The sequence below is a fragment of the Periplaneta americana genome, chromosome 11 (assembly GCF_040183065.1).
Source record: "Periplaneta americana isolate PAMFEO1 chromosome 11, P.americana_PAMFEO1_priV1, whole genome shotgun sequence".
Lineage (NCBI taxonomy): Eukaryota > Metazoa > Arthropoda > Insecta > Blattodea > Blattidae > Periplaneta > Periplaneta americana.
This window is the reverse complement of record NC_091127.1, coordinates 178,585,366-178,603,896: the sequence shown is the minus strand read 5'-3', so window position 1 is coordinate 178,603,896 and position 18,531 is coordinate 178,585,366. Positions and strand designations below refer to the sequence as shown.

The window sequence follows — 18,531 nt, the reverse complement described above, 5'->3', positions numbered from 1 at the left end:
ATTGTAAATGTTTCCCAGTTCTCATACATAGTTTAATGTAACTTGTCATTTCATTGTAAATGTTTCCCAGCTCTCATACATAGTACAATGTAACTTGTCATTTCATTGTAAATGTTTCCCAGCTCTCATACATAGTTTAATGTAACTTGTCATTTCATTGTAAATGTTTCCCAGCTCTCATACATAGTACAATGTAACTTGTCATTTCATTGTAAATTTTTCCCAGCTCTCATACATAGTTTAATGTAACTTGTCATTTCATTGTAAATGTTTCCCAGCTCTCATACATAGTACAATGTAACTTGTCATTTCATTGTAAATGTTTCCCAGCTCTCATACATAGTTTAATGTAACTTGTCATTTCATTGTAAATGTTTCCCAGCTCTCATACATAGTACAATGTAACTTGTCATTTCATTGTAAATTTTTCCCAGCTCTCATACATAGTTTAATGTAATTCGTCATTTCATTGTAAATGTTTCCCAGCTCTCATACATAGTTTAATGTAACTTGTCATTTCATTGTAAATGTTTCCCAGCTCTCATACATAGTTTAATGTAACTTGTCATTTCATTGTAAATGTTTCCCAGCTCTCATACATAGTTTAATGTAACTTGTCATTTCATTATAAATGTTTCCCAGCTCTCATACACAGTTTAATGTAACTTGTCATTTCATTGTAAATGTTTCCCAGCTCTCATACATAGTTTAATGTAACTTGTCATTTCATTGTAAATGTTTCCCAGCTCTCATACATAGTTTAATGTAACTTGTCATTTCATTGAAAATGTTTCCCAGCTCTCATACATAGTTTAATGTAATTCGTCATTTCATTGTAAATGTTTCCCAGCTCTCATACATAGTTTAATGTAACTTGTCATTTCATTGTAAATGTTTCCTAGCTCTCATACATAGTTTAATGTAACTTGTCATTTCATTGTAAATGTTTCCCAGCTCTCATACATAGTTTAATGTAACTTGTCATTTCATTGTAAATGTTTCCTAGCTCTCATACATAGTTTAATGTAACTTGTCATTTCATTGTAAATGTTTCCCAGCTCTCATACATAGTTTAATGTAACTTGTCATTTCATTGTAAATGTTTCCCAGCTCTCATACATAGTTTAATGTAACTTGTCATTTCATTGTAAATGTTTCCCAGCTCTCATACACAGTTTAATGTAACTTGTCATTTCATTGTAAATGTTTCCCAGCTCTCATACATAGTTTAATGTAACTTGTCATTTCATTGTAAATGTTTCCCAGCTCTCATACATAGTTTAATGTAACTTGTCATTTCATTGTAAATGTTTCCCAGCTCTCATACATAGTTTAATGTAACTTGTCATTTCATTGTAAATGTTTCCCAGCTCTCATACATAGTTTAATGTAACTTGTCATTTCATTGTAAATGTTTCCCAGCTCTCATACATAGTTTAATGTAACTTGTCATTTCATTGTAAATGTTTCCTAGCTCTCATACATAGTTTAATGTAACTTGTCATTTCATTGTAAATGTTTCCCAGCTCTCATACATAGTACAATGTAACTTGTCATTTCATTGTAAATGTTTCCCAGCTCTCATACATAGTTTAATGTAATTCGTCATTTCATTGTAAATGTTTCCCAGCTCTCATACATAGTTTAATGTAACTTGTCATTTCATTGTAAATGTTTCCCAGCTCTCATACATAGTTTAATGTAACTTGTCATTTCATTATAAATGTTTCCCAGCTCTCATACATAGTTTAATGTAACTTGTCATTTCATTATAAATGTTTCCCAGCTCTCATACATAGTTTAATGTAACTTGTCATTTCATTGTAAATGTTTCCTAGCTCTCATACATAGTTTAATGTAACTTGTCATTTCATTGTAAATGTTTCCCAGCTCTCATACATAGTTTAATGTAACTTGTCATTTCATTATAAATGTTTCCCAGCTCTCATACATAGTTTAATGTAACTTGTCATTTCATTGTAAATGTTTCCTAGCTCTCATACATAGTTTAATGTAACTTGTCATTTCACTGTAAATGTTTCCTAGCTCTCATACATAGTTTAATGTAACTTGTCATTTCATTGTAAATGTTTCCCAGCTCTCATACATAGTTTAATGTAACTTGTCATTTCATTGTAAATGTTTCCCAGCTCTCATACATAGTTTAATGTAACTTGTCATTTCACTGTAAATGTTTCCCAGCTCTCATACATAGTTTAATGTAACTTGTCATTTCATTGTAAATGTTTCCCAGCTCTCATACATAGTTTAATGTAACTTGTCATTTCATTGTAAATGTTTCCCAGCTCTCATACATAGTTTAATGTAACTTGTCATTTCATTGTAAATGTTTCCCAGCTCTCATACATAGTTTCATGTAACTTGTCATTTCATTGTAAATGTTTCCCAGCTCTCATACATAGTTTAATGTAACTTGTCATTTCATTGTAAATGTTTCCCAGCTCTCATACATAGTTTCATGTAACTTGTCATTTCACTGTAAATGTTTCCCAGCTCTCATACATAGTTTAATGTAACTTGTCATTTCATTGTAAATGTTTCCCAGCTCTCATACATAGTTTAATGTAACTTGTCATTTCATTGTAAATGTTTCCCAGCTCTCATACATAGTTTAATGTAACTTGTCATTTCATTGTAAATGTTTCCCAGCTCTCATACATAGTTTAATGTAACTTGTCATTTCATTGTAAATGTTTCCCAGCTCTCATACATAGTTTAATGTAACTTGTCATTTCATTGTAAATGTTTCCCAGCTCTCATACATAGTTTAATGTAACTTGTCATTTCATTGTAAATGTTTCCCAGCTCTCATACATAGTTTAATGTAACTTGTCATTTCATTGTAAATGTTTCCCAGCTCTCATACATAGTTTAATGTAACTTGTCATTTCATTGTAAATGTTTCCCAGCTCTCATACATAGTTTAATGTAACTTGTCATTTCATTGTAAATGTTTCCCAGCTCTCATACATAGTTTAATGTAACTTGTCATTTCATTGTAAATGTTTCCCAGCTCTCATACATAGTTTAATGTAACTTGTCATTTCATTGTAAATGTTTCCCAGCTCTCATACATAGTTTAATGTAACTTGTCATTTCATTGTAAATGTTTCCCAGCTCTCATACATAGTTTAATGTAACTTGTCATTTCACTGTAAATGTTTCCCAGCTCTCATACATAGTTTAATGTAACTTGTCATTTCACTGTAAATGTTTCCCAGCTCTCATACATAGTTTAATGTAACTTGTCATTTCATTGTAAATGTTTCCCAGCTCTCATACACAGTTTAATGTAACTTTTCATTTCACTCTAAATGTTTCCTAGCTCTCATACATAGTTTAATGTAACTTGTCATTTCATTGTAAATGTTTCCCAGCTCTCATACATAGTTTAATGTAACTTGTCATTTCATTGTAAATGTTTCCCAGCTCTCATACACAGTTTAATGTAACTTGTCATTTCATTGTAAATGTTTCCCAGCTCTCATACACAGTTTAATGTAACTTGTCATTTAATTGTAACCGTTGCTTAGCGTCCGCAGACTGTACAACACAACTTATCATTTAATTGTAATTCGTAATTTTCATTGGCTTCAGCCGACTGCTTTGATGTGCTGGTTATGTAATTTGTCAATTAGTTTAGTGAAGTGTACAGCTTTACTGTGAGTAAACATTTAATTAACATTTTGCTAATAGAACTATAAAACCTGTCATGAAAATAAACCTTCATAACTTAAAAGCAAGAATTTCTGGACCCATATTGATAGGATAATATTTTATACCTTCAACATTTCGAACATGCTTCTAAAAATTTGTCCAACATTTTTTGTACACGCTATGTAAATGATTTTGTCCGTTTTCTGTAAAAACGTAAGCATTTTTAATTGTCTATGTTCAGTTCAGACCAATTTATTGTATGCTCACTCAATGTTCCTAATGCCGTCGTGTTCCTGAGTGCTGCCACCTGACCACTGCAAAATGTAATTAATAAAGAAAAGAACATCCATATTAATAAATTATTTACTAGAGGAAAACGTAATAATTAAATTCAAGAGGAAATAAAAGCAGACGAATGGAAAACCAGTACGTTTTCTGGTTCATACAAATTAGTGAGGCACAGAAGCCAAAATGCGGCTCATATTAGGTAATCACTTCATTCGGATGGAGGCGTGGCTTCTAGCTAAGCAATTAAATTACGGTTCGAATCATGAGATGGACCCTCCTACGAGAGGAAAGAACATGCGACCAACTTTCGGAAACAACCGCCTTCCAGACACGAAGACTGGGCGTGAAGAACACTTGCTGAAGTGAGGATGTTCATAGCAGCCTGCCGACAGGTCACCGCGGAGGAAAACACAGCAATTGCACACTGCAGACAAACACCCGAAATAATAGCGTCACGATGTCTGAGCTTCAAGCATAATTGCTTTCGAGAGGCAAAATGAATGTCACAGGGCTGTCCAAACTTACCATTCCTTTTCTTTTATCATTACAATAAGTATAAAAAGAAACTCGCCTATTGTGACGCTGCAAAATCGATTGCCAGACTCTCGCGCAAATGAACGCTTCCACCATTCCTCATGCCGAAGAATTTATTTCGGACATGCAATCTCGTTACCTGTCTGCCTGTATTTCTTCCAAACATTGGACAGATGTTCTTCGTTTCAGTACTTTTGTCTCAATTTACCCGGGAATGATGCATATAAAATATAACAAATTTAGTAAAAATGTAATGGCTGTTTATTCGTAATCAAAAATTCAAACTAGTGACTTACTAGAAATGGGCTCTAAATGAAGTTATATTAAGTGCAATTCCTTGCGGTGCTCGGTAGGTAACGCTCAACCCATCACGTTCTACAGCGCCGAAGTCCAGACATTAGTCAGGTTGGTGTGTAGACGAAAAATTCGTCTTTATGTAATCTACTAAAAGTCAGATGATAGCATATAGCATTTTCTTTTTATTCCTCATTCATTCATGGTGTTCTGCCCTAGGGCAGGTCTTTCACTGCAAACCCAGCATTCTCCAGTCTTTCCTATTTTCTGCCTCCCTCTATGTCTCTTGATATGACCCATATATCCTAATGTCTTATCTTCTTAATATATAAAATTGAATGTGGGTATGTATGTATGTATGTATGTGTGTATGTTCTCTATACAAATCTACACGCTTTGACCGATATGTGCCAAAGTTTGCACATTTAACCTTCATAACCAGGAGAAGAACATAGGCTACATTAAAATTGTGCAAATGGAAGTTAAATTAATTAAATATATAAAAAATAAAAATAAATAGATCAAATATTCATGTATTATATTAAAATGCAAAATCTTCTACAGTCAATTGTTCTTTATTATTGTCTGTTGTATTCAACATCGACTTTCACGAGGCCTTGGAAATTTTAACACGAAATTAAATTACATTGTTGTTACACATCATGAAGGCTAAAACTAGATAATTCATGCAATAAGTATCTTCACGCAGTCCAGGACCGTATTATGAATTCCTCGATGCAGTTCTGTAGATAGTGAGCAGACTGTTTTATCCAATTGAATTCTAGAATTCTTTCAAACTACAAGGATTGCTACCACATAATTTATTTAATACTGAATAGCCATAGTAGACCCACTATTGCGAAATATTGACTCACCAAAATTATGCACTAACAAGAATTTGTGTCAAAAACTCATGCGAAACGTAATATGAGTGGCTATATTAACTGGAAAAACGAAAGAAGATGATGTTTTTATCCCACGTATTGCTATTATAGCCATTCGATTTTAAGCAATTATTATAAGTTATAGTAATATTTGTGATAATATTACAATATTATAATATTGCAATAATAATATAGAGCCTATTTTACTGTTACTGTTAACCCGTCTCTTATTAATAAGTTATGGTCACTAATGACTTGGCCGTTTATAGAAAAATATGATTTTCTGTTGTGGTAGAGTTCTACATTGCCTTCTCCAGGAGAGTGAATTCTGATGAGTATAGTCTCCGTTACTGCAAAACACCCTGAAATCCATGTATTTGATAGAATCCATCCGTTACAGATTGTAGTTTGGCCTTGAAGGAAATTAAATATATTGTGGGCAGAAAGGCTTAATAATGCATAATGCAGTGGTACGATAAATATTATCATCAATCACAATGTTAAATATCTTAAATATCCCTGTAGCATAAGGTCTTAATGTTGTTAAAACTCTATTCATAGGTGAGATGGAATTATTTCGATTAGTCAGTTTCTTTGGATATTAGTGGCACTTTCTTTAATATTCGTCACTAGGCAGGAGAAAACATAAGTAAATATGGTTCGTTTTGGTTTTATATAGTTCCCTTGCCGAGGTCTCCGATAAGTCTAACAGTTTATTTAGAAATAGACCAAAATTTAAAACCCGGGCAACGCCGGGTAATTTAAGCTAGTTTCTCATAAAGATAGAAAGTTATAACATACAACATTGGAGATGTAAGACAATAAACATAACCGGCGACGTCTCGCGCGCAGTTTTCCGTTTGCATAATTTTAACAAATGTACGACGTGATTAATATTTAAAATTAACAAAATGAATATAATTGAATTGTTTTCACAAAATGGAAGGGGTGATAGGTGGAGGAAGAGGAATAAAGTGCATAAGATTTGCTGATGATATGGCGTTGTTAGCAGAAGAGGACACGATACTAAGGGATATGCTACTGCAGCTAAATGACAGCTGTGAGCAGTATGGGATGAAGATAAATGCAAACAAGGCGCAGACCATGATTATCGAAGAAAAATAAAGGAGGTAAACGTGCGAATTCTAAATGAGGCAGTGGAACAAGTAGACAGCTTCAAATACTTGGGGTGTACTATAAGCAGTAACATGAGCTGCTGCCAAGAAGTCAAAAGGAGAATAGCAATGGCAAAGGAAGCTTTTAATAGAGAAAGGAGCATCTTCTGCGGATCTCTGGAGAAAGAACTAAGGAAGAGACTAGTGAAGTGCTTTGTGTGAAGAGTAGCATTGTAAGGAGTAGAAACATGAACATCACGACGAAGTGAAGATAAGTGACTAGAAACAATTTGAAATGCGGATATGGAGAAGAATGGAGCGTGTGAAATTGACAGACAGAATAAGAAACGAAGCTGTGTTGGTAAAAGTGGGTGAAGAAAAAATAATGCTGAGAGTGTTCAGGAAGAGAAAAATAAATTGGGTGGGTCACTGGCTACTGAAAGATTCCCTGAAAGGAATCGTAAACGTGGGAAAAATTCGGGGAAGAAGACGATATCAGATGATAGACAACATTAAGATACATGGAGGATAAGATGAAGGCAGAAAATAGAGAAGACTGGAGTTTGCAGTGCAAAACCTGCCCTTTGACAGAACACTAGGAATGAAATGTATGTGAGCATTTTACATTGAAAGTGTTGAAGTCAATTGTTCAGCAAGAAGATGGTCATGTCACGTCCAATTCTTGGAGCGGAGTAAAACAAGGAGAAGAATTTCTTTCAAATTGCCTGAAGCGTGCAGGAACTGTAGGTGGACCGCTTTGTCGTCGTTGGGAGTGCCGCGAGAATCTATGTTACACAAGAATGCTAATGCTGATGGTGATTATTATTATTTTTTTACTTGATTATTTAACGACGTTGTATCAACTACTAGGTTATTTAGAGTTGATGGGATTGATGATAGCGAGATGGTATTTGGCGAGATGAGGCCGAGGATTCGCCATAGATTACCTGACATTCACCTTACGGTTGGAGAAGAACCTCGGAAAAAACTCAATCAGGTAATGAGCCCAAGTGGAAGCGCAACTCCGGATCGGTCGTGGTTAGAGTATAGATCGGTAGGCAGTCGCCTTTGCCGACTGAGCTACGCCGGTGGCCTATTATTATTATTATTATTATTATTATTATTATTATTATTATTATTATTAAAATGGTGAACTACTGGCAGAGAAAACGAAAATAAGTCTATTCTGAAGAATTTGTACCATAAACCCCACTCAACAGGACTTGCTCCGAGCGGAAGGCAAAGGTTCAGCCATCCAGCTGACGAACATCACAACGGAAATAACTTGTTTAATTTGTTTTGATTGTCCCTTCTTTTCTACTACAGTGTTCGAAGATTTTACTTTTTCCTCAACGTAAGCACTAGAAGAAAAAAATATCAAGACCCTGTGAACAATGCACAGCATCTTACCTAACACAAGATGGGACTCGAACCGACACCGCCACGGCACACTTCGGCCGCTACAAGGATGGATAATTGAGGGTTTGATTAATGTCCACTGCTCGAATCTTGAGACTACTGCACGATATCTCGGGGTCGACCATCAGCCCCACTTTACCTCCAAGCCTTTCCGCATTCCTCGTGGATTTGGGGTTCACATCTCACCGAATAGATAGACGAGTAATTTAGCTGAAGCCTAATGACACTTTTACAACTGACACGACTTCACGACTCTCGAAGCGACGAAAACTTCATTTCTCCAAGTCATTACATCTTTATTCCCTCAAGCTGGATGTGAATCCCATATTACAGAGGGGTGACCAAATTTCATAGTTTGTGGCCTAAGCAAGTGATGGTACTACCTAATGTAACCCCATATTTTATATTGATCGATAGCAAATGGTCTTTATATTTTACGCAATTTTGAGTAGCTAGTCTTTTCTGACATTATTTGTTCATATTCCTCTTTCTTACTCACGCACTGGACACATATTTTACTGTTCCGTTCTCAAGAGAGATAATATTGCCATGTTACGCTGACTTCCAAACGTTTCCGGACTTTTCGGACCCACACAGCGATCTATCCGCACAGAGGGTTTACTTAAGGCCATAAACCTACGACAGGGACACAAACCCTTCTCTAGGCTACAATCCGATGAATATCACCGGTCATACACGTTTCAGCTGTCGGAAGAAGCTGTTCAGGATTTTGTATATCTGTAGTGTTTGCTTTTATTAAACGATGCTGTATCAACTTGACGTTATCTAGCATCAGTTGAATTGGTGAAAGCGAGATGATGTTTGAATGAGATAGAAGCATAGGTTCGCCATGTGATTACCTGACTTCTGCCTTAAAGATGAGGAAATCTTCGTAAAGAGACATAGCAGATAACTGTTCGAAATTCGAACCGATGTCGTATCAGGGTTCACTCTTATCCGACTGTTTGCTACGAGCGGACAGATGACATTACGTTCGACGAATTTCCTTTAACAGAATTTAAAAAAATCACCGGAGTAAACGCCTCACACAGTGACTTAGTTCTGGAGCAGCCAGGAGATTGCTGCCAAATAAAACGAAATGTAAATAGAACTCCTTCAGCCAGTGACTCTCTACCCGGGGGTCGCGACCACCTGAGGTCCGAAGAGCAGTTAATGAGTGCAATCGCCAAAATAATAATAATAATAATAATAATAATAATAATAATAATAATAATAATACTTACTTACTGGCTTTTAAGGAACCCGGAGATTCATTGCCGCCCTCACATAAGCCCGCCATTGGTCCCTATCCTGAGCAAATTTAATCCATTCTCTATCATCGTATCCCACTTCCCTCAAATCCATTTTAATATTATCTTCCCATCTACGTCTCGGCCTCCCTAAAGGTATTTTTCCCTCCGGCCTCCCAACAAACACTCTATATGCATTTCTGGATTCGCCCATACGTGCTACATGCCCTGCCCATCTGAAACGTCTGGATTTAATGTTCCTAATTATGTCAGTTTTCATGTGATATCTAGGTAACTGATCAAAAATCTGTTCCAATTCCTCATAGAAGCTATCCTTTATATGGTCGTCTTTCTCTTCTGTAGGGGCATGAGCATTTATAACTACGATATCCCACCATCTACCCTTAAGTACCAAATACGATAACTTATCACTGATAAATTCGACCTTTTTTACTGCTGATTTTATTCTTTTATGAGTAAAGAATCCTGTTCCTAATTGGTGATTATCGTTTCCTTCCCCATAATACAACAAATAATCTCCTATTTGTGTTATGCCGTTCCCATCTAACCTAACCTCCTGTACTCCCACAAAGTCTATTCTATATCTAGCTAGTTCTTTTGCTATTAATGTTCCCCTCCTGTTCTATATAGACTTGTAACATTCCAAGTACCAAATCTCAAAACCTTATTCCTTTGCTGAGGTCGTGCCAGAGAATCAGTCCCATTCCGAGACTTATTTGAAGGATTCGTAACAAGCTGTTTTTTACGGTGATGGGTTGTTAGCCCTTCGCCCAACCCCCAAGCTGGAGGACCACCCCTCATCGGCTGTCCGCGACTGCTTATTCAATGTATTCACAGCTACCCTGCATATCTGGAGGCCGTCTCCTCGATCCAATAATAATAATAATAATAATAATAATAATAATAATAATAATAATAATAATTTTCACAAGTTTATGCATACAAATTTAAACATTTCATTATTTTGCGTTAAATGGAAATATATTTTTTTTTATTTCACATCGCTAAGTTACAAGTTACACTGCACTCTACGCCCCAGGTCAAGTGCTGCGTGGAAGGAGGCTTTGTCATCAACGGGTTCAGATCACTTCTTTAAGCCATTGTAGCCTATGTTGTAATTTTTAACTGAAATGTTCTTTGCTTAGCCATTGCACGTTATTCAGTTCCAATTAGCTTGCCCATTACAATGACATTAATAAATGTACAGCAAACAACACATTGTCATTGCGATCGTTTTGTTCGATCATAAACTGCGTTTTGATTGAAATTTCAGTGATGAATTCTATTCTGGAGCAACATACGCTGCATTTATTCAAATACGGCAAACATACGAGTCTAAAAATTGCAGCCCACATTGTCTCATACCGACGCACTGCTAACCGAGTCGCGTTAGTACACCGGACACCAGAGTTCAAATACCGGCAAGTGTGAGCGAAATTTGGATGGAAAAAGACGGTGTTGATGCAGGTTTTCACGATGTACTTTCGTTTTCTCTTTCACGAAGAAAACCCCAACTACGACCTTGTCCGTCACAACGGTCCGTACGGATTTCTCAAAGGAAAGTCCCAGGCCTGACCGGGACTTGAAGCCGGACAGCTTATGTGACAGACAGAAGGCCTAGACCATTCAACAACCGCAGGGACAATGAAAGGGTGCCAAAGAGATTTTCGGGGAAATACAAGTTTACAGCCTCTCTGATACGCCAAAAAAGTGACTTTGAATCACACCTTTCTGACTTTCTGTGCACAGCGATTTCTGCTAAACTATTGGACGGATTTTGTTCATATTCAGTACCTACGAGTCAGTTTCTTAGGGACTGATGAATATGAAATACTAGTGGCTTGTGCAAACTAAGTTCATCACACGTTCAAATAAAAATTTTTCAGATTTATTTTCAATGAAAAATACCAGACATTTTCAAAGTTATTTGCTTCCATAATAATGAAACATACTCCCTCTCAATGTTTTTTTTATGCCAAATACATTTTCTTGAACCTATTCACCTTCAGTTTTTGAGTTTCAACGCGAAAACGCAAGTAACAATGTCAGGACGATCAGTGGGTTTTTCATGTGCGAGTAAAGCAATAGCTATTTCAAGTCATTGTGGATTGTAGGTGAAAGTTAAAAAAAGTCAGGTTTGCTATGCTTTCGAACAATAGACATAGCATCTTGGTATAGCTGCTGCACGTAGAACTTGAAATGTAGAGGGTAAAATATTTTATCCTGCTAAGAGATCTTGCTGAAATAATCGGGAGACTACAAAAATTTGTAGGCTTCTTATTTTATCAGTAAGTAACATAGTCTTTCCTTAGGAACTGTAATTTTTGCGTTCTCTCGAGCCAATACTGAAGAGAATGACGCATATAAATATCTACACCACACCGCCATTTAGTATATGAAGAAGACCCAACCCCACTTGATTAATATCTATAAAAATATTTTATTTTTAATAACGATATTATTATCTTCAGCAAGTTTTGTAGTTTCATATAACATCATGGCATTATCTATAATAATATTTCATTTCTAATGGTAATAATGTCATCAATCCATGTCAAGTTTTATAGATTTTAATATCCAATACACAGCTGTACTCAGAAAATTACACACCGCAGAAACAGACTTGTAAATTATTTTTAGTAAGTCTTGAAGTTTTTAATAACCAATTGAATTTGAACTCTAAATATGTCAGCAATCCTCCAGGTCATGGCCTTCGTGTAATAGTCTACTGTTTATTGTAGTGTGTGTTTTTTTTATTCTGAAATGCAATTTTCTCAAAACTGACGAAATATGGACTTTGCAAAATATGAAAGTCATATAGGAAAACTAACGCTTCACTGAAAGTTACTGTTTTTCTAAAAAATCCTTGGATGCCAAGCTTTAAAATGACTGGTCATTCATTAAAATCCGTTCAGCCGTTTTCCCGTAATTTCCATTACCAGTTCAAATTATTCAAATTATATCTATATATAAATAATTTTAAAACTTGTAGGTCTTTATTTGAAATAAAAAACACTAAGTGACAAACTCGAAAAGATTCAAAAGTGCTTTTATATCATTATTTTGTTTCTTGCGTGATGAAATCAACAAAAATAAACTACCCATTACATCCACAAACGCCTACGTTTTGGATAAATTATTTACACTGCACTTTGTGAAGCTGTAACGGCTTGGGGGATCATCGTGCTGAAGAAAACTTCCCTATACTAGCTGAATGATCGTTTACGTCTGCTGAGGCACATAGTCAACTGGTCAGCTTTCACCCTCCACGGATTTAATTTCAGTGAAGTGTATCTCATCGTAACAGAATTGGCGTACATAAATTTGTAACGTGTCGGTGAACTGAAGCAAAGTCTTATGATTTCAGCATACATATTACTTTTAAATGTAGATTCAACTAGATAGAAAAACAATATTAGATATGACTGTAACACGCTACTCCCAGTTTTGCACTCTTCGTAACAGTTGCTCTGTCTGAATAATTATTTTATTGCTTCCCCTTTGACAGCACCTCAAAGTTCAAAACGTGTTTCGACTTGATACATGGGATATTTTACAATTTTTTACACCCCTAGCATCGGCGTTTTGCATAGAGAAACATTACGGGAAGTTGTGGTCTGATATCCATTATCTCTTTTTAGAGAACGATGCCCGATTCTGGAAATTTCTACAGAGTGAGTGAAACCTTGTGTCACGCAGTCAATGTTACTTACAGCTCGACGGTATCGCACTCTGTAATTTGCAGAAAACGATTACTTTCACTAATTAAGGTCTTAACATTTGGATTCTGTCTGATGAGTATAAAACCAGTTTTGTCGCAAACACATTAACAGCTCGATGCTACTTTCTACACCCACATCCTGGGGGTCGTCATACCACATCCGTGTTCTAGGGGTAATCAAATAATTGTAAAATACAGTACGTTAAGGCTAAAAAAATTCGAAAATATATTGTTTATATTTATAAATTACTATATTGAAAATAACACAGGACTATATTTCTGAATAGTAGGGCCTACCATATTTCTAATATTGGCCATTCGTGCAGCACAACTTTCATCATGTCAGTCCCATGGAGTTGATTTTCTGAGGAAGATTATACAGTGGAAGTCTGTAAACTGATATGATAATTAGTGCAAGGAATTGGCTCCATTATGGCAGAGAAGAAGCTCTCTAGGCGCTGCGTTTGCAACAAAAGTTCGCTTTGAAGTTGAATCTGAACTCGCGTCATCGGGGTGCAAAACAGTCATCAATTTTCCCAAGTTCCTTCAGTAAAACGGTATATCTCGGGGTGAGACATGTGGTCAACAGGCTTGGAACTCATACAAATATTCCATCTGTTCCCCAAAAGACTACCACGACACTGATATGCTGCTTCTGGTAATGTTTCATTATTTATGTTTTTAAATGTGCAAAGCAATAGGTCTAATTACCTTGCACATATTTGTCTTGTCAATAAAGGAAAAATATTTCAATTCTGCACATATACAGGGTGGGTTAAAAGTCGCTTTACAAAACACTTCCTTACATTTAATTACATTCAATTTACATTTTATTACACATTCCTTACACAGGCTTTGATCAAAATAGAGGCCTTGTTTCTCGATACACAATGTGCTTCCGCCAACGTTGTAGCACAAAACACGGTGTTCTGTGGTGAATTTTCGATTCATTGCAATAAACTAGCAGTTACTGCATAGACACGCAATCCGACACAATAAAACAAAACAACAATAACAAGACATTACATCGGAAAAACAGTTGACGCACGAACATGGTTGTCAACTCACTACTTATTTTCATTTATTCAAGATATGACATCTGTAAATGTGTACAAGTATGGAACCTAAGAACAAATATTGGGGAAAGCGACTTTTGACCCACCCTGTATATCTTCATATTTACAAGGCCTAGTCTCGTTCACTCCTTTCTTGTTTTCAAAAATTTCATTCCTGTACTTTATATTTTACTTGACTTTTTTGCAAATATCCATGTCATCTAAAATATCTACTATTTTATTAATTATTATTTTTGTTCCCTAAACGTTCTTATTAAATTTATTTACATTGTTACGTTTAATTCATATAATTTATTTACCAAATACGTTAAGCCTTTGTACTTGTTCTAGAAATATTATATTATCACTTACAAAATACAACTCTGTAGACAGCTTTCCTACAAAATCCAGAATTTTGCTTTCTTTTGAGAAAGTAAATAAAATCTTAATGTTCATACATAATTTAAATCTCGCCAGGAACAGTGACACTTCAGACTGACACATATTTAATATCTGTCTTTTCTTTCTGTCAATAGTACAAAGACCTCGTCTGACGCACTCGTACATCCACAAGAAACACCCTCTTATTAAAAACAGCAAATATTCAATTTCGTATTCAAATGACATTTTAAGTTTCTCACAAGAGACTCACCTGTCGAAACTGACTGAAACTTTGTACTTCTTGTCAGGCTCTAGGCTGTACGCGGACGACGTGGGACTACTGGACCGAGGGGTAGACACCACGCCACTGAGGTGGAACCCTGCAAATAAACAGATTTATTAATTTATTAGAGAACAAATTTATGATTTTATTACAGGTTGTACGTGGGCGACTTGATTTAATTTAATTAGATTAAAATTAGTGTGAAATGTATTCAGCGTGTAGTACAGGCAGAAAGAGATACGAAAAGGTTACATCAGATGTTTTTGCAACGGACACGTAGCTTCACCACTATGACACGGTGCAAAAATGCAACAACACGTTGGTCACAGCTAAAGTCACACATCATATGTAGGTTAACACTAATTGACCTTAGGTATGTGGGTAATGTAAATACTCCATTATATTCTTCTTTAATTGATATAAATAATTTCATGCATGCATGCATGCATACATACATACATACATACATACATACATACATACATACATACATACATACATACATACATACATACATACATACATACATACATAATAGGTTAATTTGTTAAATAGTATATTTCTAAACATAGATTGAAATTCTTAAATTAGTTGAACCTAAATATCTCACATCTGCTGCTTTACTACACAGTACAAATTATGGTCCACGTCTATATAATTCGATAATAAAATTTCATCCAGAATTGACTACTTTAAGCAATTAAATTTTCAGATCCAGAATTAAAAAATTTATATGACAGACTTCCCTGTATATATATTATGTACCATGTATTGTAAAACAAGTTTATTTCTATCCTAAGTGTATTTTTCTATTTTATCTTGGTTACTATCTCAACATGACCTGCACTAATTATACTACTAATAATAATTTAATATTAATCCATCAATCTAAACATCGTCTCTTTTTTCACTCAGTTATTATTAGTATTATTATTTACTAATTTTATTACAATCTTTATGTGAGCTTTTTACTTAAGTATTTTGTCTACAAAGTATGTGTATCTATGTAACGGAACTGTCCCCGAACACGAGCTTTGCTCTTTCGGGGTATTTTAATGTAACGTTTTTATGTATATGTTATTATTAAATAAATAAATAAAATAAATAAAAAATAAAAAGAATTAACAATAGTATTCATTGTTTTTTTTTTAATTTGTAAACAGAAAAACAGAATAGGCTCTAAAATAGTGTTGTATAATGTATTTAAAAGATCCAACAGTATCATAGATGTTAACACGTTGTAAATAGTAAATTTAGAGAAATTATGTTAATTTGTTAAATAGTATTCTTCTAAACATAGTTTTTAAAAGTATTAGCAATAGTATAGATTTTTCTTTTAATTTGTAAACAGAAAAACAGAATAGGCTCTAAAATAGTGTTGTATAATGTATTTAAAAGATGCAACAGTAGCATAGATGTTAACACGTTGAAAATAGTAAATTTAGGGAAAGTAGGTTAATTTGTTAAATAGTATATTTCTAAACATAGTTTTTAAAATGATTAGCAATAGTATTGATTTTTTTATCTGTAAATAGAATAACGGAATAGGTACTAAAATAGTGTTGTACAAAGTATTTAAAAGCTTCAACAGTAGCATAGATGTTAACACGTTGAAAATAGTAAATTTAGGGAAAGTAGGTTAATTTGTTAAATAGTATATTTCTAAACATAGTTTTTAAAATGATTAGCAATAGTATTGATTTTTTTATCTGTAAATAGAATAACGGAATAGGTACTAAAATAGTGTTGTACAAAGTATTTAAAAGCTTCAACAGTAGCATAGATGTTAACACGTTGAAAATAGTAAATTTAGGGAAAGTAGAATAGGCTAGCAATAATGTGTATACATTGTATTCGGAAGAGTTAGCAATATTGTAATGTGTAGTCTATTAGCATGTAGTTTTGCATTTTTGTAATGGAACATGCTTGTAAACAAGGATTTAAAAAAATACATACATACATACATACATGCATGCATGCATGCATATATACATACATACATACATACATACATACATACATACATACATACATACATACGCACAATATTATAATACAGAGAGAAAATCGAATACTTGTGGGAATAAACCCAGTGAAATGTCCCATTAGGCTCCCATGCCTTCTGAAATTATCTCCTGCTAAGCGAATCCAATATAGACAAATTAAGGAATTGCCTATACTTGCATATTATGAAAAACTACGAGGGCTGATCAAGAAGGACGGAGATTGATTTTTTCTTCACAGATGTTTCTTACTGCAATTCAATGTTTACATGACCGTTATGAAAGTAGTTCCCTTCTACTTGGTTGCACTGTCAGTCCTCGAACACAGGATGCAGGCCATTCTTTGTCAGAGCCTTGACGATCGCCTCAGGTTTCCTGAGCGCTGCTTCAGAGTTCTCAAATCGAATGTCCCCGAGCTCTGCCTTCAGTGACAGGAATAAAAAATAAAAAAAATGTTACGGGAGCGGCTATAAGCGGATGTGGCACACAGGTTATGTTGCATTTGGCTTTTCTTAATTGCATGACTCGATTCGGGATGTGAGGTCGTGGGTTGTCATGATGCAGTCTTCACCCAATCCGATGAAGCTGTGGTCGATTCTTTGCAATGCGCTTCCTCAGCGTCGCTGTAGTATGCTCCTGCAACGGAACTGCATGCTGGTGGTCACCATCTCCTTCCCTGCCGATGGAACAACTTTCGCCTTCTTATGTTGGCGGATCTGGCGACAGCCACACTGCGCTGGCTTGTTTTCCTTCAGGATCACAACGATGCAGCCATGACTCATCACCGGTGATAACTGATTCCAGAAAAGCGACACCTAACGGCATGTCTCCATTCGCACGGCCTTTTGTTCAGGCGGGGCTAAGATTTAACTTAATCGCTCCTCTCTCTCCCACCTCCAGTTTGTGGTATGCGAATACAACACAGAACATTACTATGAACGGACAGTGTTACTGCTACGGACATTACACATAAAACCCCGCTCTTTTCAAACATTCAAGGTACAGACAAGTAACTATCAAGGAAGCTACGGCAAAACCAGCCTCAGTCTTTCTTGATTAGCCCTCGCAAGTCCCAAAACAAACTTCAAAGAACCAAAGAAGACGATTTCCATCGTGTGCTTCATATAGATCCGATTGTCAGATAATCATATGGCAAATCCTCGCCGATTGCATCCGCTGACTTGACAGAAAAGAAAACGAAGACTGAATTCTAAGACACTGAACAGACTCTTCTCGGGTTCTCAGCCAGGTGAGTTGGAGATTAGATTCTAAGCTTTCGACGGCTAGCTCTGCCTTCTTCTTCAGGGACTTCATCCCTTCATCCCTGAAGAAGATGGCAGAGCTAGCCGTCGAAAGCTTGGAATCTAATCTCCAACTCACCTGACTGAGAACCCGAGAAGAGTTATTCTATATCAAACACCGGGAAAGCCTCAAGTCATACAGACTGGGCATAGTCTGAGATTCTCTGACTTAACGTAATTCGAAACTGGACACATGAGCAAAAACCTGCCAGCTATTTCATTTTCGCGACTAGCAGCAGCGGTGGTAGTGGTGGTGGTGGTGGTGGTAGTGGTGGAGGTGATGGTGGTGGTAGTGGTGGTGGTA

General features: G+C 35.6%; 1 protein-coding gene across 1 annotated transcript in view; it reads right to left on the bottom strand.

Annotated features, from left to right (window-relative positions):
* The window catches only part of LOC138708579 (zinc finger SWIM domain-containing protein 5-like), a 122,142-nt gene extending 104,434 nt beyond the window's left edge, over positions 1–17,708 (bottom strand). The window contains exons 1-2 of the mRNA XM_069838697.1: positions 17,570–17,708; positions 14,912–15,020 (exon numbers count right to left, since the gene is read on the bottom strand). Coding sequence (XP_069694798.1) covers positions 14,912–15,020; positions 17,570–17,708 — 248 coding nt within the window. The remainder of the gene's footprint in view (positions 1–14,911; positions 15,021–17,569) is intronic.
* Between the last annotated feature and the right edge of the window lie 823 nt (positions 17,709–18,531).